The 22477-nt window shown below is 39.2% G+C and overlaps 1 protein-coding gene across 2 annotated transcripts in view; it reads left to right on the top strand.

Annotated features, from left to right (window-relative positions):
• The window catches only part of LOC129333394 (ethanolaminephosphotransferase 1-like), a 63572-nt gene that overhangs the window by 10179 nt on the left and 30916 nt on the right, over window positions 1-22477 (top strand). For both annotated transcript variants that reach the window (XM_054985016.1, XM_054985015.1), the window contains exon 2: window positions 16566-16634. In XM_054985016.1, coding sequence (XP_054840991.1) covers window positions 16566-16634 — 69 coding nt within the window. The remainder of the gene's footprint in view (window positions 1-16565; window positions 16635-22477) is intronic.

Genomic DNA, 22477 nt, shown 5'->3' with positions numbered 1-22477 from the left:
AGTAACATCACTCCTCTCTAGGAATTGCCAGAAACACTAGGGTTTACCATAGAGTTTCTGGCGATTCCTAAAGAGTCATGACATAATTTCTGGGTTTTCCCATAAGTGACGTAACACTATCAATGATGGCAGCCCCCCATGTTCCCCCCTTGATCTCCTGCTGGTTGCCAGATCATGCCCGGCAATATTATTCATTTTTTTCTCTGATTCCTCCCCTTTAATTATTTTAAAAATGTGTTTGTATTGCATGTGGCAGTGTTGGGCATGTAAGTGTTCTGAGGCAGAGGAAGCATTCCAAAAAATATGTCTGTATTGTATGTACAGTAATGATACACAAACAATTACCTCAGCCAACTCCTAGTAGCAACCTACCACGTTACCTACCTACCACATAAGCCTCCCTCACTTGTCACTGCTCACAATCTGTTTACCCACTTGCTTCTTCAGCTGCTATCAGTTGTTCCTACATAGTTGTTTGACTGTCAGACTACCACCGTAGAGACTAGAGTTCAAATCCCCCCTTCCCCATGAAACTCACTGGGTGACCTTGGACCAGTCTTTTTTTCTCTCAGCCTAACCTAACATATTGTTATGAGGATAAAATGTGGGGAGGCGGGGGGGGGATACCTATGTCAAACTGAGCTCCTATAGATCAGAGATCCCCAACCTTGCTGAGACTGCAGGCAGTTTTGAAATTTTGATAGTGGATGCTACCACAAAATGGCTGCCAGGGCAGCAATCACCAAGTATTGGAGGTTCACAAAATGTTGGGAAGTTCCAAGCCAAATGTCCCACAACAGAGGCAATTGCTTCCAAATGGATTTTGCCTGCAGAGGCGACAACAATGTCTTTTGGGCTCTTCTAAAGAGGCTCCTGCACCAAGGAGGTGAGGAAAGCAAGATTTGCTATTGTGTTGGGGAAGAAACACTGTTTGATTTCAGTTTCCAAAGAAAGAGGAGAGCTTTACCCCTGTGCACCAAAAGGAAGAGGTTTCCAAAGCCAGAGATGTGTCTACAGCCAAGCTGAAGTAACACAGCTGTGTTAAGCCTTCTATGGAACAACTAAGTGCTTTACTTGCCAGGCAGCTGGTAGGATGTAACGCAGAGCTCCTTGTTTTCTTCCATTCAGTTTATCCCTGAGACTCAAGAAGCAAGTAAATGCAGGAAATACATCAGCAGGTACCATGGCATCTCCCCACAGGGCACCACGTTGGGGATCAATGTCATAAAGGAAGAGTGAGAAAAATATCACAAAAGTAAGCAAGATCATGAGAACTCCAAGGAGTTTATGGGCTGAGCACTGTCAGACCACAAAACTCCTTTTAAAGTTCCTTTGTGATTAAGTTAACTAAGATGTAGGTGTGGCCAATAGACAATAGTGGTATGTCAGCGGATGGGCCACTGGGATCTGTGGATATACTTGCCTGGCATCACAGCTCCAGTCTGCCTGCTCCCTTGCCCTGCCTGTACAGACTGTTTGGCTCTGGACAGGAGCTATATAGCACTAGCTGTGAGCAAGCAGCAGGATGGGTTTGGTGACAGTTTCATTCCAATTGCCCCAAAAGCAACTGGAACAGTAGCAGTGTAACTGTCAACTTGTGGGCCGGTTTGATGGGCCAGCAACATGGCAAGTTTCTTGAGAGATCCCTGCTCTGCTTATTTTCAGGTGGGTAGCTGTGTTGGTCTGTAGTAGAACAGCAAGATTCAAGTCCTGTAGCACCATACAAACCAACAAGATTTTCTGGGTATGAGATTTCAAGAGTCAAAACTTCATCAGATACCTGCTCTGTTTGTTTATGTGTGCCTCTGCTCTGTGCTCTTTTGTTGTCTGTACCCCACTATCCCTTTTTTGTCTTCCCCTGTCTTTCCATGGCTGGCTTTTTAGATTGGTTGCACAACTCAGTGTATTATCAATGAGATGGCATGAAGGAGACTGGGTATTAAACATAATGAACACACATGACATTCTATAGAAAGTATGCAGAGATTCCTCAAGGGGGAGGGGGGAGAACAGCAGCTCTGGAAGAATCTTCAAAGATGATGGAGGAATAATAAGACAGGCAAATGCCTTGTCTTCTTTCCTCAGCTGAGTAGGGTCGCCACCATGCTGGGTAATTTTCTCCTTTCCTATAACATCAACAAACCAATAATATTTGGGGGGAAAGAGTTTTTACCCTTGGAGTATGTTTGCAAATGAGAAGCTTTTGGACCTAATGTTGTTTTTCAGTTAACTGAGACAAGTATTATATTGTACTGTGGCATTGGGTCTTCCCGTTGCTAGGCCAGGACTTTACAGGCCTCTGGAAGCCCTGAGTGGTGCCGGGCCTTCCCACAGCCACACTGGGCCTTTCTGGGCCTCTGGAGGCCCTGAGGAGGCAGCAGGGAGGCAAACCATTCTGCTCCCGCTTCTTAGCCCCACGTACTGTGCCTGCATGGGGATGAAGTCATCGGCAACACAGTTTGCCTTTTATATCTTAGGATACATTTTAAAAAAACCTCTTCCATCATAAGAAAATGAATTTTTGATGGGATTGCATCCAGAGATCAGTATGCTCAAGGATCATGGATGTTTCCCTTGTTCCTCTCCCCCCCTCCTTTTTGACCCTGAGCAAGTTGATTCCCAGGGTCACAGGACCCATGTGAACTAATACCCACACAAGCTGGAGGGCTGCACTGAGCAGAGAGGGAGGGGAGAAAGATCATCCCTCTTCCCTCTTCCACAAACTCAGCTTTGCTGATGCAAGGAGGGCAATGTCAGATAGAAGAAGAGAAACATCCACATCTGTCAGCACCTTCCACTGGCAGATTACTGGATCCATCCCATAGGATGGCTGACTTCTAAACTCCTGCAAGCAGACTGACGATGCAGTAATTACTACAGTGTAAATTCGGATTGCTTTTGGGATTACAATCTCACCACATTATTGTGCCTCATCTGTAAAGCAATACAAATGCTTTCTATAGTGTCTTCTAAATGATGGATTCTTTAATAATGTGCTGCGTGTATATGTGAGACATGGAATGCCCAGTTGAGCTCACCTGCTTGAGTTATCTACTTTTAGTTCTTGTTTTGTAATTGAGACATAATTTTGATTGTGTAATTGTGATGGACTGATAACATGTATGGATGGTATTGCTCGGTGGCAGAGGACCTTTAAGTACATGACATTAGCTGGATATTTTAGATGAGTGAAGGGTCTTCTGTGGGCATCGTACCTTTACTGTTTATCTCTGTGGAGGCACACAGTTTCTGCCAGTTCTTCTATTGAGCCCTGCCCTGAGCATACAAGCTGTTTACTGCTGACTTTTTGGGCTCCCTTCGTTGCTTCCTTGGGTTTGGCCCATGACTTACCGTGTTTTCCTTCTTGACCTCCACCCACCCACTCACCTACCCACAGATGCTTTACTAATGAGTTAGGGACCATAGACGTCACCACTGTGTTGCCTTACATATTATCTGTTGCTTTAAATATGTACTCCTATATACTACCTGTGCTTCATGTTGTCTAATGTCAATCCTAGAATTGATTATGTTTTGTTTCAGCATTTCTTCAACTCTGTATTGGATCTGTGCTAACGGTATGTCTTTGTAAACTTGTATTTATTTATCCTATGGCATTGTTTATGGAAATGTCTTTGATACTGAATAGAAATACAATCAGTATCAAGGACATTTCCTTGATATGTGCTGTAAGAATTGGTCCAGAGAGATGCTTTGGTAAAGGGACAGGAACTGTACACTACACTGTACACTACACTACACTGCATACTTTGGCCCTTTTTGCACTTACGGTTTAAACCGCCATTTATGAGCATTCGCCCCGATCGCAGTGGCTTCGGCATTGCGCCTATTCATTTCACACTGTCCACTGCAATTTCGATTTGGTGTCTGTGCTTCATTTCAAAACCTCCGTGCAATTTTGGGCTTTTGGGGCCTTGCAATTCACATCACACTTTTTAAAAAAAAATTGAGCATGCGTAGTAACGTTGCAATGTTGGAACCGTTCCCCCCTTTTTGCTGATTGGGCTGTCCCCTGCCCACTGGAGAGGCAATTGGTGGCAGAGTTCTGGGAGAAAACATGCACCACTCTCATTTTTTTAAATCAAGCCAGGAAAGGGTTAAAATGCTGCCGATTCATCTCCTCCCAGGAAGCAGAGGCTTGTTTCCAAAGGGCTGTGCAAAATGCTTGGTTTTTTTCCCCCTCTTTGGCAAAGTCTGAAACATGCCTGGGAGGGAGGGAAAAGCAGCCATTTAATCCTTTCCTGGCTTTTAAAGCCAGGAAGAAAGTGCAGGAACATTACAATGTTGCAACCCATTCTTGTCTTTAAAAAAAAAAAGAATGTGTGTGCATACCCTAAGGGAGGAAGGAGAAAGCAGCTATTTAACACTTTCCTTGCTTTTAAAGCTAGCAGGGAATTAGCAGCAAGCTTAGGAATCATTCCTGGCTTTGAAAAAAAATAAAAGAGCATGCATACTGGGAGGAAGGAAACCAACGAAGAAGCAGCCTTATGACCCTCAGCTCGCTTTACTAAAAAAAATGGTGGACAAGGAGTTCAGAGAGCTGAGGAGGGTGGGAGTGGTTAATTCTGCACAAACCAATCAGCTCCCAGGGAAAAGGAGAGGCGGGGAGAGAAGCAAAAAGGGGGCAAAAGTGTTCACATTAGCAAAATGCGGGCCAGCTGCCAGTCGGCAGCGAACTTAAAAAAACATCGCGGTATGTCCGCAGGGGGAAAAATCGGGGATACAGCGGACAAAGTGTGAAAACCTTGCAAACATGGGATGTGGAACAGGTACAAATGCGCTCTAAAAACTGAGTGCGAAATGTACCTATGTAATCCGCCTTGAGTCTCAGTGAGAAAGGTAGACTATAAATGACACAAATAAATAAATAAATAAAATATAAGAATTTTGCCTTTTAAATGTTAGCAGCATTAACTAGAATTCAGTGTAGCTGAAAACATTGTAGGTCTATTGGTTTTTAATTGCAAACAAGTGCCAGGTTATAACTTTGCTCTGAGAAATTAATGAGCATTAGCAAGATGCACCTGTGGCTTGTCTTTATACTCAATTTGGAGACCAAAACTGAATTTTTCAGGAGGGCTTTTTACTCAAGCAGTAGGCTTGTGCTGTAAGAATTGGTCCAGAGAGATGCTTTGGTAAAGGGACAGGAACACTACACTGCACTACTGAATAGTATCTGTTGGGGTAGATATGATTCTACTGGGAGTTTCTGCATCATTTAAGATGTTCATGTAAAATTACTTGTTTTGTTTCTGCAGTGTTTCATACCTTTATTCAGATCTATGCTTGTTTTCAAATTTCTGAAACCCATACCTTATTGTATTATTTATTGAATATTCCAGGTGTTGAACATATTAATTTACACTTTTTTCTTTTCTTTTTTTATTGAAAATTTCCAATTATTTACACGAAGGAGTGGTGCAATAATACTGCAAAGTAATATTCTTGTATAACTTGATTATACATCCGATTTAATAACTAATGTAAGTTTCATGATACGGTATACTTGGTTGTCAGGTTCAGCCTGTCATATACATCTTTCCATCTGTCTATAAAGGTTTTGTTATTTTCTAAATTCATAATTGAGGTAAGTCTGTCCATTTCTATACAATATAACAGCTTCTCTATTAATTTTTTCTCATCAGGTACACTTTTTTTGTTTCCAGACCTGTGCATATATCAATCTTGCAGCGGTAATAATATGTTGCAATAAGTATTTTTGTTCCTTTGGAAAGTTACTATCAAACATAGACAGTAAAAATATCGTGGGATCTAGGGTAATATGTAAATCTAGCATTTTCTTTATGAACAGTGAGACCATATTCCAGAAATCCTTAGCTTTTTTACATGTCCACCAAGAATGGAAGAAGGTACCTCTTTCTACACCACATTTCCAACATCTATCAGAACAAGCATACATTTCTGCTAGTTTAGCTGGAGAGATATACCATCGATAATACATTTTATAATGGTTTTCTCTAAATGCAGTTGATTTAAAATTTTTAATATCTCTCCATACCCCTTGCCATCTATCTAGTGAGATCTGGTACCCTATATTCTGTGCCCATTTAATCATGCAGTCCTTGACTTGTTCGTCCGCCATTTTATAGTTCAGCAGATATTTGTAGATTTTACTTAAAAGCTTTTGATTGCTAGACAGGAGAATTTTATCAAATTGGTTTAGATCTTTGTGGATCCCCAATTTTTTTTGTCAGAGTTGAACCTCGATTGAATCTGGGTATATTGCCACCAGTTCAGGTTGTGTCCTTCCAGCTTTAGTTGACTTGATGACTTTAGTGTCTCTGCATTTATAAGGAGATCTCTGTATGTGAGTGTAGTTTTATATTGTAGTGCATCCTTGGATATGGCTTCCTGAGGAGAGAACCATGGTGGGATCTCAGTGTATAGAGACGGTCTTTTTATCTTCCATATTCTTATTAGGCATTTTCTGATCCAGTGTTCCGTAAAGGTTTTCGGTGTTTTATTTGTATATGTCCATAAATGAGAGTGCCATCCTGAGGGGAGGTCATGTCCTTCAAGAGTTAGCGTTCTTTCGTCTGCCAGAGTTATCCATTCTTTCATCCATACCAGGCATGACACCTGATAATATAATGGCCAATTTGGTAGTGCAAGGCCTCCGTTTTCAATTCTGTCTTGGAGGAGTTTATATCTAATTCTTGCTTTTTTGTGTAGCCAAATAAACTTCTTTATTTTTTGATCTAGTTCATCGAGGATTTTAGACGATGTCAGGATGGGTAGATGTTGAAATAGAAAGAGTAGTTTTGGCAGTACATTCATCTTTACAGTGGCTATTCTGCCCAAAAAAGATAGGTGAGTTTTATTCCACATGTCCAAGTCTCTGTATATTTCCTTAAATAGTCTAAGATAGTTATCTTTGTAAAGAGAGCTGCATCTTGCTGATATCTGTATACCCAAGTATCTAACTTTCTTTGAGGTTGCAAATTGAGTTTTGGTTTCTAGTATCTTAATTTGTTGTTTGGTCATATTTTTGTAAACAGTTTGTGTTTTCTTTCTATTTATTTTTAGACCAGCATAGTCGGCATATCTTGCAAATAGGGATAATAAAGAACCAATGGAGTCTTCTGGATTTTCCAGGATAATCAAAAGGTCATCTGCGAATGCTTGAACCTTATATTGCTGTCCTTTAACCGTTAAGCCTTTAATTCTGGAGTCTTTTCTAATCTGTTGTAGTAGGACGTCTAATGAGAGGATAAACAGTAACGGAGAGAGTGGGCAACCTTGCCTAGTACCTTTTTGTATTTGAGTTGATTGCGTTAGTTCACCATTAACAATTATTTTTGTAAATTGGGATGAATATATCTGGTCTATGGCATGTAATGTTCTTTGTCCAAATTCCATATATTCCATCTGGGCCTTTAAGAAATACCAGGAAACGTTATCAAACGCTTTCTCTGCATCTAAGAATATCAGAGCAGCTATTTTTTCACTGTGTTTCTCATAATATTCTAGAACATTTAGTACCGTACGTATATTGTTCTTCATATATCTTTTAGGTAGGAAGCCATTTTGATCTTCATGAATAATAGTAGATAGGATTTTCCTCAATCTTACCGCCAGAATAGTAGCAAAGATTTTATAGTCTACATTAAGTAATGAAATAGGACGGTAGTTTTGTATTTCCTTATGGTCTTTCCCTTCTTTTGGAATTAATGTCGTAGTTGAGTATTTCCAAGATTCCGGTATTAAGCCACCATCTAGTATATTGGAAATCAAATCTTTCAGATTTTGAGCTAAGATGTTTTCAAATTGTTTGTAGTATTCAGCTGGAATTCCGTCTGGTCCGGGGGATTTATTTGTTTTTTGTTTAGAGATAGCATTTGAGATCTCCATCATTGTGATGGGTGCATTCGTACTTATTCTCTGGTCTTCTGTCAGTTTAGGGAAATTAGTTTGTAATAAGAATTCATGAAAGTTCTTTGATTTTCCCTCGGGTTCCTTAAAAAGGTGATTAAAATAGTTTTCTACTATTGCCTTAATTTCATCTTTTTTTGAGCAGAGAACCCCACATTTATCTTTGAGTTCAGTTATTCTTTTTTTTTGCCCTTATTTTACTGAGTTTCATTGCTAACCATCTACCAGGCTTGTTGGCATTTTCAAAGTAGTTTTGATTTGCCAGCTTGAGCTTGAAAGCCATTTCTTGAGATAGATATAAATTATACTGATGTTGCAGAAGCTGTATTTGGTTTGTCACTTGCTGGTTGTTGGGGTCAGACTGGAGTTTCAATTCCAGTTCCTTAATACATGCTATTAGATCTGTATATTTTTGTTTTCTCTCCTTATTTTTCTGAGCCATGTATTTAATTACAAATCCTCTAAAGTATGCCTTACCGGCATCCCAAACTATGTGGAGTTGGGTGCCTTTGTTTAGATTATTAACAAAATATTCTTGAATATCAGCCAGGGCCTCCTCTTTAAATTTTTCATCTTGCCATAATCTATTATTGAATCGCCAGGAAGAGGGTCTTTTACTAACATTTAATGTCCATTGTATCTCATTATGATCTGAGAGAATTCTAGGCAATATTTCTATGTCTTGTGTTTCCAGTAAAAGATCTGGGGTCCCCCAGATCATGTCTATTCTGGATAGGGAGTGGTGTTGCACTGAGCGGTGTGTAAATTCCTTTCTCTTTGGATTCTTGAATCTCCAAATGTCTTTAAGATTATGATCGTGTATCAGATCGGAGAAGGACTTGGGGAGCTTATTCCCTTTTTGTAACTTTCTATTATTAGTTTTTTGCTTGTCTAAGTCTAGGGAGGTCACCCCATTAAAATCTCCCATGATCATTGTGGATGAGTATTCATATTGCTGTAGTTGGAGGTTCAATTGCGTAAAAAAATGTATTCTCTCACTGGGATCATTGGGGGCATATACACCGCATAGAAGAGTTTTTCTATTCTGTATTTGGATCTCAACCAAAATCCATCTGCCTTCGAGATCTGAAAGTAACAACACGGGTTCATATTGCGCTTTAACATATAAGGCAATCCCTTTTTTCTTGTTGTCGGTTACAGTTGCGAATAGCATTCCTAGTTTTGGATTGTTTAGGAGTCGAATATCTTTTTGTCTAATATGTGTTTCTTGTAAGCAGGTAATATCATTTTTAAGTTTCATTAAGTGTGTAAAAACCCGACTTCTTTTAGTTTGCGAGTTCAAACCGTTTACATTCCATGAGAGGATCTTAAGATTTGCTGTCATAGTGAGATTTCTTTTTGTTTGTTCTATCTCTTAGTTGTCTGGGTAATATAGGACGTTCCTCTTGTTCGTCATTTTCACTGGGGTTTCTTCCGGCGAATTTTGGAAGCCTAACTTTTCCGCGTTACGTTCCAAAATTTTTTTTGCTTTTTCCGTGGAATCTAGTCTTTTAGTTTTCTTGTTCCATGTAAAGATTATTCCTTCTGGAAATAGCCATCTGTGTTGAATTTCATTTTTAATAAGAATTTTAGTCAGAAAATCATATTCTTTTCTTAATTGACGAATCTTCCATGGAATTTCTTTCAGTACTAAAATTTTTTGGGATTCAATCTCAATTGCTGTATCTTGGGTTCTTTTAAGTAGTCTATCCCTAGTGGCTCTTCTCACAAATTTTATATGAACCTCTGGGATATATTTTTCCTAGAGTAAGCAGTAGAAAATCTATAAACATGATCAAACTCTTTACACATTTCCGCAGGTGTAATGCTAAGTAGAGGAGCCAAGTATTCTGCCATCAATGAGTATAAGTCTTCATTTGCATTTTGTGGGACATTTTGAAATCTAAGGGTATGAGCTGCGTTTTGCATCTCCTGTTTGGTGATATCTTTTATACAAGTCCTGTTCTGTTCTTCCAGGTCTTCCATTTTGATCTCAATCTCATCCTGTCTTGTTTCTAAGTCCGTAAATTTTAAAGATATGTTTGATATTTGAGTGTTCATATCTTGAAGGTGTTTTCTATTGGACGCTGTATCGCTCTTAAGGTCCGTTATTGAATTTTTAATTCCATCTAGGTTCTGATCTATTTGAGTTAATCGTTGTGTATATTCTTGGATACTACTGGCCTGAGAGGAGATTGCTGTCTGGATTTGTCTAAGCATTTCCTCAATAGATACTTGAGGTACAGCTACAGAAGACATAGTTGCTAGAGAAGGTGATGAGAGTTTAGGTGTTGTGAGAATAGTAGATTGTATTTTTTTGGATTGTTTAAGAGTTTGCTGTTGTTGTTGTTTACTCATCCTAAAGTACAAGGGGTCCTATATATAGTTAGCCTAGAGATACCTTCTAGGTTCAACTAAAATATTTAAACATAAAAAGTAGTGCCCCCCCCCAAAAAAGTCAAATATTTTTTGTCAGTGTCTGCCTATCAAAGACCTGTTAGAGTATACTAAAGTTTTGGAATGAGTACTATAGTTAACTATCCATTAATATTGCATTAATCACCCTTCAAACCACCTGAACGAAACCCAAGTGTTAAAACAGACAGTTAAACATTATTTCAGGAGTATCTCAGTGAAGAAGTATTTCTGGTACATTAAACAAAGCAAAAAGAAAAAAAGAAAAAAAAACAGACAAACAAACAGAAAGGGAAGAGAGCAGAGAGCAAAAGTCCAAATCTTCAGACTGCCAGTCCCCTTGCTATTCGTTATTTGTACTCCCTTAGTAAGGTAAAATAATATGTAAGGGGATCCTCTTCACCAGTTGCACTTCACAGGTTCTTGTCGTACAGGTTAGCAGATTTCAGGAGATAAGCATTAATTAATGACTTGAAGAAAAAAAAAAGTCCGAGCAATCAGAAGGACGGCAGCCCCTTTGTTCTTGTGAGTAGTCTTCCAATCATCCAATTAAGCATGGAAGATTAAGAGGTAGAAAGCGGCAAAGGAAAATGAGAACTGTTTTTCCTCTTGCCTTGTATGTTATTGTCAATTATTTCAGAGCTCTTTCCACTATGCGGGTACAGCAAAATTCAGAACATTGAGCTAACAATTAATATAAGAAATGTCTCTGGTATGCAGGCTGCTATGGCTCCAAACAGCCCCAAACAGGAACTAAGGTTATCCTGGTTCTGGTTCTTTATATTCTGTGTCTTTGAAATTCAGATTCTCCAATTTCCCAGACCAGAGCTTGTAGCTATTTTCATGCAAAGGAGTAGCCTGCTAAAGGGTAGAATACAGTCGAGAAACGAAGACGAGCGAAGAGAGAAACCAGTCAGTTTGTTCCCTCTTTAGAGATTTTTTCCCCCCCGCTGCTGACTCACTAAGAAGAGGGAGGGGAGAGCCCTTAGGTATCCCTTCTAAAGGGAAAGTTGCTGTTTGGAGAAAGAAGAATCTGGTTGAAAGGAACTTTGCAGGGTCGAGGAAAAAAGTTTCAAAGAATTGAAACTTACAGCTTATGTTTCCCGGATCTGTAGGCATTAATTTACACTTTTTAATCTGCCTTGAGTCTCAGTGAAAAAGGTGAACTATAAATAACATAAATAAAAATAAAATAGGAATTCACCAGAGGGTTAAACCTGAGGGATGAGGTTTGATTAGAGGAAAGTGCAAGTACCTTTAAGAAAGATCTTTAAGGATCTTTTCTAGTTCCCTCACAGCTACTCTTCCAAGTCTCAGTCTTCTGATTGCTTGGTTGCAGTCTCCCTTTTGGTTGATAATTGAGCCAAGGAATAGAAAATCTGGAACCTAATCCAACTTTCCTTATAATATGTTCTGCATAGAGGTTGAACAGATAGGGAGATAATATGCATCCTTGTCTGACACCTTTGCCAATTGGAAACCCTTCTGTTTCCCCTAATTCTGTCGTAACATTAGCCTTTTGTCGAGAGTACAGGTTGCAAATCAAAACAATCAGATGTTGTGGGACCCGCATTTCTTTTAACACTATCCATAACTTTCCATGATCCACACAGTCAAAAGCTTCGCTGTAATCTATAAAACACAGGCTGATTTTCTTCTGAAATTCCCTGGTATGTTCCATTAGCCATGGTAAATTTGCAGTGTGATCTCTAATGCCTCTTCCTTTTCTGAATTCAGCTTGAACATCTGACATTTCTCATTCCATATACGTGAGAGTCTTTGCTGTAGAATTTTGAGCATCACTGTGCTTGCATTGGGAATTAACGTGATAGTCCAATAGTTGCTTCACTCTTTGATAGCCCCCTATTTGGAATTGGAATGTAGACTGAGCATTTCCAGTCTGTGGGCCATTGTTTTGCTTTCCATATTGATTGGCAGATTCTTGTTAGGATTTTGATGGACTCAATTTCTGTAGCTTGAAATAGGTCTATTGGTTTTTCACGAGGTTCTCCCAATTGCTTTGAGAGCAGCTTTTACTTCACTTTCTAAGATTTCTGATTCTTCATCAAAAGATTCTTCTTCGAAGGTGTCTGTCATCCTTCCATCTCTTCTGTATAGTTCTTCAGTGTATTGTTTCCATCTTTCCTTTATTTTGTCCTGATCAGGTACTGTATTTTCATGTTGATCTTTCAGCACTCCGAGTTGTGACTTGAATTTCCCTTTGATTTCCCAGATCTTGTGGAACAGATCTCTTGATCTTCCTTTTTTGTTGTTGTCTTCTATTTCTTTGCACTGGTTATTATAATAGATTTCTTTTCCCCTGCATGCAAGATGCTGAAAAGCTGCAAAAGAAAAAGGTGACAGAAATGGAGTCAGATTTAGAATTCTGACTATTTCTGTCACCTTTTTCTTTTGCTTCTCGTCTGTCTCTAGCAATTTTAAGAGTTTCCTCAGTCTTCCATTTAGACTTCTCTTTTCTTTTGGCTACAAGAATAGCCTTTGCACATTCTTCCTTGATAATATCTTCTGGTTCTCAATCAATTAAACTTAAGTATTGCAAATGTGTTCTTTACATGGTCTTTAAATTCTTCAGGAATATTGTTTAGATTGTATTTTGGCACTACGAGTGTTTCTCTTCGGCTTTATTCTAATTTTTGATATTAGCAACTCATGATCTGTATCACAATCAGCTCCTGGTCTTGTTTTATATAGCTATTATGCAAAGTCTGACCAATTAATATCAATCAGACCTCATGGAAGACCTGTTAACAACATCCCATCTTACTTCTTTGCAACACCCCTCCCACCTTCAGACTACAATAAAAAGACTCGGAGATCTCCATTCCTACTCATATCTGAGGGAGAGAGCTTGGATCTCAAAACTTATACCCTGGAAACTCTTGTTGGACTTTAAGGTGCTATCGGACTTGAAGATTGTTCAAATAGTCAAACAGTTTAGAATAGCATTGTCCTATTTAGTGTACAATGGGTTCTTGTTTAGTAATCAATTTAGCATTAATTGCTGTTCAGGTGTATGACTGAATATCCTGCTATGATTCTGTAGCTGATGTCAGCTTTAATGTCCTGCAATGACTTTATTATGAGTGCTGAGATCCAGTTAGCTGCATGAAGGAGCAGAAGTACCTCCAAGACCTGAGATTTGTTTTTGTAACACTCGGGAAGGCTAATGTCGACAAAAAATTAGATGCATCACCGACTGCTTTCTTTGTATAGTCTATGAAGGGACATGTGTACCTGTCAATACATTATTTGGAGCTTAATCTTTTTGATCTTACAGGACACATCCAGAATGCACAGCCTCAATGTGAACAATATTGCTTGTTACAAAATAGACATTGCTTATTGTCCTGTTTTTTTCATTATGAAATACGTTGGCATTTATTTGTACTTGTTTGTGTTTTGTTTATGGTTGTGTTTTGGTTCATGGCACACACCAAGAGGAATCAAACTGTCAAAGACTGAACCTGCTTGGTTGTCAAGGATGAGTGACCACAAATGTGTAGGGGAGGGGTCTACAAAAGTGTATTCAAATATTTGTGTTACTGGAATAAACTATCCTGTCCTACTGTTCTTAAGGTCCTCTGTAAAATCTGATACTAATTTCTGCTTGAGGGTTGGGATGGATTATTAGACAGTCTGATCTCATAATTGTCTTTCACATTTTCACAGCTTTTATAAGATTGTGTCTGATACAGTAATCTCACATTTTCACTGCATACAACTATAGACTAATTGACTATTCCATTTTGCTAGAGGCAGTACATGGCTTAGTGTGCCTGCCAACACTAATATGCACACAAGTAAAACATGTGCACTGCTTGAAAGTTATTTTGCTTTGTAGTTAGCAGCCTGAACAAAATCAATCAGTTGTAGATAATGTTCAACTTAATATAGCATAGAAATAGAATATAACTGTCAGTTTTACAGCTTGCATAGACACAAAAGCAGCTGCATTTGTGTTTCTATATAAATGCCTGGAATTGATCCACTCTCTTATTTGGAGGAGGTAGAACAGGCTAACTAATGGATGCAATGTTATGCTGAACAAACATTGTGGAATTTGCCAAGTGTCCCTGACCTAGCTTCAAGTGTCTGTATTTTCTTTTTCTGCATTGACAGGAGGTAAAGACACCTGTGTGAAAACATATACACAAAGAGTTTAGCTTTTTCACTCTTGTTCCACAGTGAAAATACAGTAAATAATCATATTTACTATATGCTGCAGTAAATATGATTATTTATGACTCCTTTTACTAGACTGACAGTGCCTGTTGATGTCAATGGACTTAGACTGGAGTAACTCTGCATAGGATTTTGCTGTAAGAGACCAGTCCTAAGCATGTCTACTTGGAATACTACTCAGATCTACTCAGTTGGACTTACTTCCAGGGATTGCGCTGTACATGTATTTTAAAACTAATCTGCTGTGAAAAACATTTGGAAATATCATTCAATGTGCAAATTTATTAATGGAAGAAAGAGAATTGATGTTTTACCCCCCAAAAAAGTGTTCTGTTGGTTATCTGTCAAATTCAGGATGCCAGTCAGATTTCTTTGGCATTAACAAACAGCCAATGGTCAAAGTTCAAAAGCAGTCACAAAGGGGCAATCCTGGTAGATGCTCTGAAAGTGCAATGGACTCATGGTCTCTATATACTTTCTGCCCCCGTCTCTATAATGAAGGATCAGGCACTACAGGCAGACAGAAAAACAAACTGGTCCCAGTAGTCCATTGTCAGGTCCTTAGCCACAGACATTGTGCACAGGGTCTAATTTGGCTGAAGTACTTTCTCTTGGGATTGGGGGTGGGTCGGTTAAGTGCCCCTCTATTCCATCTCCTCTCCCCTACCTCTGCTCCTTTCGGAGTTGGGAGTCAGAGCTTGTACATCCGCAGCCTTCTCCCTCTTTTTTATAGGCCCTAGCCAAGCCTAGGGCATACCTAGAGGGTTTTTGCCAACCCAGAAGCCCTGTAGGGATGTGGTCAAGCCCATGAAGGACTAATAGTATCTTCTGAGTAGTCTTTCCTCTGCCACTCACCTTTCCTATCTACAAGGTGGAACTACCAGACACCTGTCAGCCGGCTGTTAAAGGGTCAGACTCAGGTGGCATTGATCAGCTGGGTGGCATTTGGACCTTTACAGGCTGCAATTGTGGCCCTATTGGGCCTGGTGGATGCTGGGTTTGATAATGTGCGGTGCCGAGAAGGACCCCCCCACCCCAACACCCAAACTCCCCTGGTTCTGGGATTTCATGGTCTTCATTGGAGTCATGGCTTCTTCTCTATTTCTGTCTCTCTCAGTTTATTTGGGTCCTTCATGGAGTCTCAGTATGATTCTGCAAGAGCTCCCTTTGTGCTTCTGAGTGTGAATCTTTCCAGGTTCTCACTCTTAATGGTCCTTTCATCTTGGAAATTCTGCAATCAGATGTTAGAGCCATTAGGATTTTCCCCTCCTAGTTGTCACACTTTTCACAGAATTTCCAAGTTTGAAGTAGTCTCTGGAGTAAAAGCTCTTAATTTTTTTTCAGTTGGATAAAGGATCCACCTGTCATTCCCAAGATTAGCATAGGAACTGCTTATATTTTCATTCCAATGTTATGACAAAACAAAGAGCTGTTACTGTTTTTACAGGTTTGATTGCTGGAAATGCCACGAACACATCATAGAAAAGGTGTTGACTTCGCAGAAGTGGCTGCTAAGATACCTGAGAAATGTACAACAAAATATATTCTCTGTTTTAATGATAGTAAATGAGTTTTAACATGTTGCTATGTTTATTTTTGTCTGATTATGATGAAAGAGATATGAATTAGATTTCCAAATTAATATGTCTTCTGGTTATATAATTAATATTTCAATTACTATTTCAATTACTGTCAATAAATATAAAGTTTGTTTATTCAGAAGAAATGGCTATTCCAACAAGGTCATTTATATTAACGTATTGTAAATAAAACCCAAACTGAAGTAATTATAGCAAACATACTAATAAAAAACTTATCTATATTGTCTGCATTGACTGCATGGAAAACTTATCCAGTACTTTATTAAATAATTGATTATTATTAATTAAATATTTAATATAATATACTGTGATTGTAATGTAATATATTATTATATTAATAATTAATTAATTAAAATATTGCCTTTATTCACACCAAGAAACTCAACTTTTGAAAATGTTGTTTTAATGCATATGTATTTGTTTTGCTTGTAGTACAGAGCTGTGGATTCAAACCCTTTATCTGTATATATTATGCAGCCATTATGGAACAGAATGGTAAAGGTAAGTTGAGGATAATTGTATTGTATTGAGGATAATTAAATGAAATTATGCTTTGACATCCTGTGTTTAGATGATTGTCTGTTTAGCAACTGTTAATGAAAAACCTGGATATAAAAACAATCACTTTAATTGCCATTTAAATTACGTTATGATTTGAATATCTAAGGATGCTATATATTTCCTACCAAAACAGCCCTTTCAGGTAGGCCAGGATAGAAGTGAAGACTCATGATTTTATTTATTTTTTTGGAATATTTCTATGTTGCCTCTTCAGAATCCTATTCAAGGTGACTTACAATTAAAAACTGCAGTATAAAACACAAGCTATTAGACATAAGCTATATAAAAATTGTCAATAAAACAGAGCATACTATTAACAAGCTGATAAGATAAAAACCCTCATTAAGAACTTGGGTAAAAGCATGTGTTTTAGCCTGGCACCTAAATGAAATTAAAGTAGGCACCAAAGACCATCACAGAAAATGCTACCACAGAAGTGCTCTGGGTCTTGTCACCGCCTGTCTCACCTCTGAAGGCACAGAGAGCAGGGCTTGATCTTAACTGGAGGGCTGGATAGTATGGGAGGAGATTGTCCTTCAGGTACTGTGGGCCCAAGCCCTTTAGAGCCTTAAAGGTAAGAACCAGGAACAGATGGGTAACCAGAGCAGATCTTTCAGCACAAGGGTGATATGATCCCTTTAACCAACTCCTGACAGTAGCTTAGCCTTCACATTTTGGATCAATTGAAGTTTCCAAACTGTTTTCAAAGGCAGCCCCATGTAGAGCACATTACAGTAATCAAACTTGGATGTGATAACAGCAGGGATCACAGTAGCCAGATCGCACGTTTAGAGGAATGGTCTCAGCTGGTAAAGAAGTGTGGCCCCTTCTTACATGCCCAGGGTAAGGCCAATCGTCACCTTGGGGTTAGGTAGCAATTTTCCCCAGGCCAGTTTGGCTAAGGCTCCTGACAGTGTTTTGCCATCTTCTGGACATGGAGCAGGGGTCACTGAGGGTATGTGGGGCGAGGGGGAGAGGTAGTTGTGAATTTCCTGCATTGTGCAGGGGGTTGGACTAGATGACCCTAGAAGTCCCTTCCAATCCTATAATTCTATGACTCTATGACAGAAGGTGCTACATGCCATGGAGAAGACCTAAGTCTCCAATCCTAGGCCTGAATCTAGTAGCTAAAAACCTGCTCCTTCAGGAGGAGTGCAGTCACCTCCAGGATGGGCTGACTCTGCAGTCCCTGAGCACCTTCTCAAATGACCAACAGCAGCTCCTTCTTATCTGAACTGAGCTTCTCTTTATTGGCCCTCATTCATCCTATTACCTTCTCCAGGCACCTATTCAAGACTTCTACAGACTCACATGGCTTAGCTGTTAAGAAGAAATAGAGCTAGGTGTCATCTGCATTTTGGTGGCTCCCCAGATGACCTCTCCCAGCAGGTTCATTTAAATGTTAAGTAGCACGGGGGATAAGATGGAACCCTGTAGGACCCCAAAGCATAAATACTACGGGGTCAAGCAGCAGTCTCCCAGCTCTATCTTCTGGAACCGGTTGGAGAACGGAACCTCCCGAGCACAGTGCACTCTACTCCCAGCCAGCCTCTCCAGAATGATAGCATGGTTGATGGTATCAAAAGCTGCTGAGAGGTCTAGGATAATAACAGGGACGCACTCCCCCATCACTCCAGTGGTGGAGGCCATCAGTCAAGGCAATCAAGCTATTCCATCCCAAAACCAGGCCTGAATATAAATTGAAATAGTTCTAGATAGTCTGTCTCCTCCAAGACTGTTTGAAGCTATGTAGCCACCACCTGCTTAAGCACCTTGGCCAAGACTCGGATATTAGCTATTGGGCCTTAATTATTTCAGCCATTTGAGTCCAGTAATGCCTTCTTCAGGATGGTTCTCACAACCACCTCTTTCAAAGCAGTCGGAACTACACCTTCCCACAGAGAGGCATTTCTCACCTCCTGGATCCAGTCAATCAACCCAGCCCAGCATGATACAATTAGCCATGAGGGGCAAGAGACAAGACTAGACATGGTAGGCGGCACACTTTGAAGCACCTTCTTTGCTTCATCAGGGCTCACATACTGGAAGTTATCTATACAAATAAAACCCAACTGCACTCTGATAATATCCTGAGGTTGAACTAGTCCAGCTTTGGTGCCAAATACAAGTAATTTTATCAGCAAAATGCATTGTAAAGGACATTTTCTGGGTGAACATCCTCTGGGGCTTGAGATAAAAGCCACAACCCAGAACAGCTCCACTGGATGGCATTGTGCAGATGGAGTGGTGGCAGCAAAGTGAGCTCACTTCCTTGCCATCATTGACACAGGGTAGGCACAACAATGTGCTGTTACTGGTGTTCGGTCTCTTGCTTCAAGTTTTTCTCCACTTGCGCTCTGTCTGCCCAACCATTTCATCATTCAAAGCTCAGGCACTCAGGAAATCATGTTCACATCCCAAGTCATCTCCATATTCCACAGGTCAAGCAGGAGTACCAACCTTGCTGAACAGAAAATCTCCAAGAGATGACAGGAACCTCTCTGGATCCATCTGCTTCCTGAGGCAAATCATCCTAGGTTAAGAGAATAGATAGAAGTGGGAAGACACGGCATATGGGAGATGAAATGGGAGAGTTTCCTTTATGTGTTGTGAGAGCCTATAAACTACATTGTGGTTGAAGTCATTGTATGTGCAGATCTTCCATTGCCAGCTGTCCCAGACAAAGCCCTATGGGCACACAGGACATTCTGTGCTTCTGGGAGTAACTCATGAAACGTGAAAGCAATTCTGAACATCACAGAAGAAAAATGAATCATATTAACTATTTTTAAAGAATTTTTAAAGAATGCAAAGAATTTTAGTTTTTTTTATTAGTCTACCAATATTTTGACTTACTTTTCAAATCATTATAAAAATAGCATCATCTTCCACTGCACTCTTTATTCTAGAGCTGGAAAATATTGAAAACCATTGTATGTATAATTTGTTTTTCCTGTAACATACGATAAGTAAGCTCTGCTTACTTGGGGGTATTAGCTCCAAGAGGCATCATTTTCCTTAAGAAGATGAAAATAAAAGCCATTACCATGGTGACAGAAGAGGGCTGAAATCTCAGATGTGTAAAATAATATGAAGATGTTCTTTACAAGAACATAATTGCTTTCACTGAAATTTACTGCTGTGGAAGAAAAGTCTTAGTAACACTCAGCATATACCTGTACATCTGTTGATCTTGATGGAAGTAGTAACACATAAAGTGCATCTTAGAGAGTGGTTGTACTATTGGGAGATAGGGATGTGCTTGCATATTATCTGCATATATTTTCATATTTAGAATGTTTCAGTTTATTAAAGATTATATTATTTTCAGGTTATGGATTCAAAGGAATACTTTCACATTGGATCTTCCTGATTAATCTGTTTCAAATGGCATGCATATTCATATGCCATGTCAAAATGGAAGAGAAAATATTTGTTTATATCATCTAATAACTATCATACTAGTAATAATTTTAGAGAAATGTTAGGAGGGCACAGCACTAAGGGGGGTGGGAGTGGAGAGTGAAAGTGATACAGCCACACAAGCAGTAGGACATTTTGGCACATCTCATTCTTTTTTCTTTTCTTTTCCAATGAGGGACAAATAAGCAGAGTTGCACCTTTCTAAATTCATTAATTCCGTTTGGGATTATGATTACACTAAAATGTTACACTTGTATGCTACACATTGCAAACACAGGATAGCCAGCTTTGTCCTCCTGTGTGAGTGGAAATAAAGACTTGATATCACAGATGCCTGAACCTTTAGAATGGCTATATTTTTATACTTTAAAAATCCCTAGATTGACAGGGATCAAATTCTCACCATTTTTTGTTTCTTATTTATTTTATTATTATTATTTATTTACTTAGATTTATAGTCCGCCCACCCCAACCAAGTGGGCTCAGGGCGAATTACAACAATTTAAAACAGTACACAATACATCAGCAATAGCCATTTAAAATATAAATAATACAAATCGTTCATTTAAAACATTGGCACCATATAAACATGGGAATCCTGTGATGAATGTTCCACGTCAATGAAATGTAAAATCTATTTAACATTTATAAGTATTATTTTTTCCCTCAGGTGATACCATTACTGTGTAGTGAGTACAGATCATAATCTGTTCTTTAGGCACATTCTCATATCTACTGCTGCATGATTATTCATGGTTGGTTTTAAAAAATAACTGTTTTGAACCAGCTATGTAAAAAAAGGAGAAAGAAAATCTATTTCATTCCCCCCTCCCCCAGTTTCCCTTCTGTCTTCATTCTAAACGCTCTTGAGTTGTCACTTCTATCCTGACCCACTTGAAAGGGTGGTTATACCATGTTGGTATTTATGGTGTGTTTAGCTATGAAACAATTTCAGTGATAATTTTGATTATTTTACATATATATTAGTCCCACATTAACTTTAGCACTAAAATACTTGTGTATATTTTCCTCCATCGCTTTAGTCAAAAGAAGTGATTCTAGATTTTATGAAAAATAGAATTTTCAGAATTTGTATAGATAGAATCCCGATCTTATTAGATGAATTTTCATAACAAATATTGAATAAAGACAGAATAACTTGCTTAAGTATACTTTTGTATTTGTAACATAATCTATTCTGTGTAATGTCCTAGACTTTAAAATTGGGAAATATACACAAATGTTTCTCAGCAGAGTGTTCTATGGCATGCTTTAGTTGAAGCAAGCTGTTAGCACAGGGAAATACAGCTCTCAAATAAAACAGTGGGATTTGATGGCAGGCTTAAGCATTTTTACCTGTTGGTGTAGAAAATGGGAGTGTCACCTAAGTATTTCAATGTGAGGGCAGGTTTAAGTAGGCATGATTTTGAAAAATTAATAGACTGCGGATTGTTCAGTATCTGTTACTAAACTGCCTCCTGATTCCAGTCCCTTAGGGCTGTTTTCCTAACAGAGATGTATTTTTAGGTTTGGAGCTTTAAGAGACAGGCCCTGTATCTCCATGAGGAAACAGTGAGCTGTCTCTTTAATACATAGAGCTGGAAAATTCAGCCTAATAGGTAATTTTACCCTGTACAACTAGAACTGCACATTAGGTTTGAAGCTTGCTATTCACTTTCATTTTCCAGCTTTGGAATCCCATATGTTCCCACGAAGACCAAGGAAGATCTGTCCCAGTCCTCACTGCCCTAGCTTCTTGAAAAAATGGCATCCAATGTAGAGTGCCCTTGGCCAGTCTCAGCAGGCAGGGAAGAATATGGGGAAGAAGGGGTTTCCTCTGCTGTACAGGGTCCAAGCCATTTTGAGCTTTAAAGGCACTTTAATTTGGGCCTAAAGTTAATTGACAGTGAGTGCAGTCAAGCAAGAATAGAAGAAAGATGCTCTCTGGAGATAACCACTATTAGAAGCAGGGGGTTTTTTTGGGAAAAGAGGTGATGGAACTCAGTGGGTTGCCCTCGAAGAAAATGGTCACATGGCTGGTGGCCCTGCCCCCTGATCTCCAGACAGAGGGGAGTTTAGATTGCCCTCCACACACAGCACAGAGGGCAATCTAAACTCCCCTCTGTTTGGAGATCAGGGGGCAGGGCCACCAGCCATGTGACCATTTTCAAGAGGTTTTGGAACACCACTCCACCGCATTCCAGCTGGAAAAAAGCCCTGACTAGAAGGCAGCCACAGAATTCAGTTCCAACTGCAGTTTCTGAACAGTCTCAAAGTCAACCTCAAATAGAAAAAAATTGCAGTAATCCAAATAGAAAGTTTCCCAAACATCAATTAGGGTAGTATGATCTTTGTTGACG

Source organism: Eublepharis macularius, chromosome 7 (genome assembly GCF_028583425.1).
Source record: "Eublepharis macularius isolate TG4126 chromosome 7, MPM_Emac_v1.0, whole genome shotgun sequence".
NCBI classification, from domain to species: domain Eukaryota; kingdom Metazoa; phylum Chordata; class Lepidosauria; order Squamata; family Eublepharidae; genus Eublepharis; species Eublepharis macularius.
The sequence above is the reverse complement of the archived record's forward strand: the minus strand, read 5'-3'. Positions and strand labels throughout refer to the sequence as shown.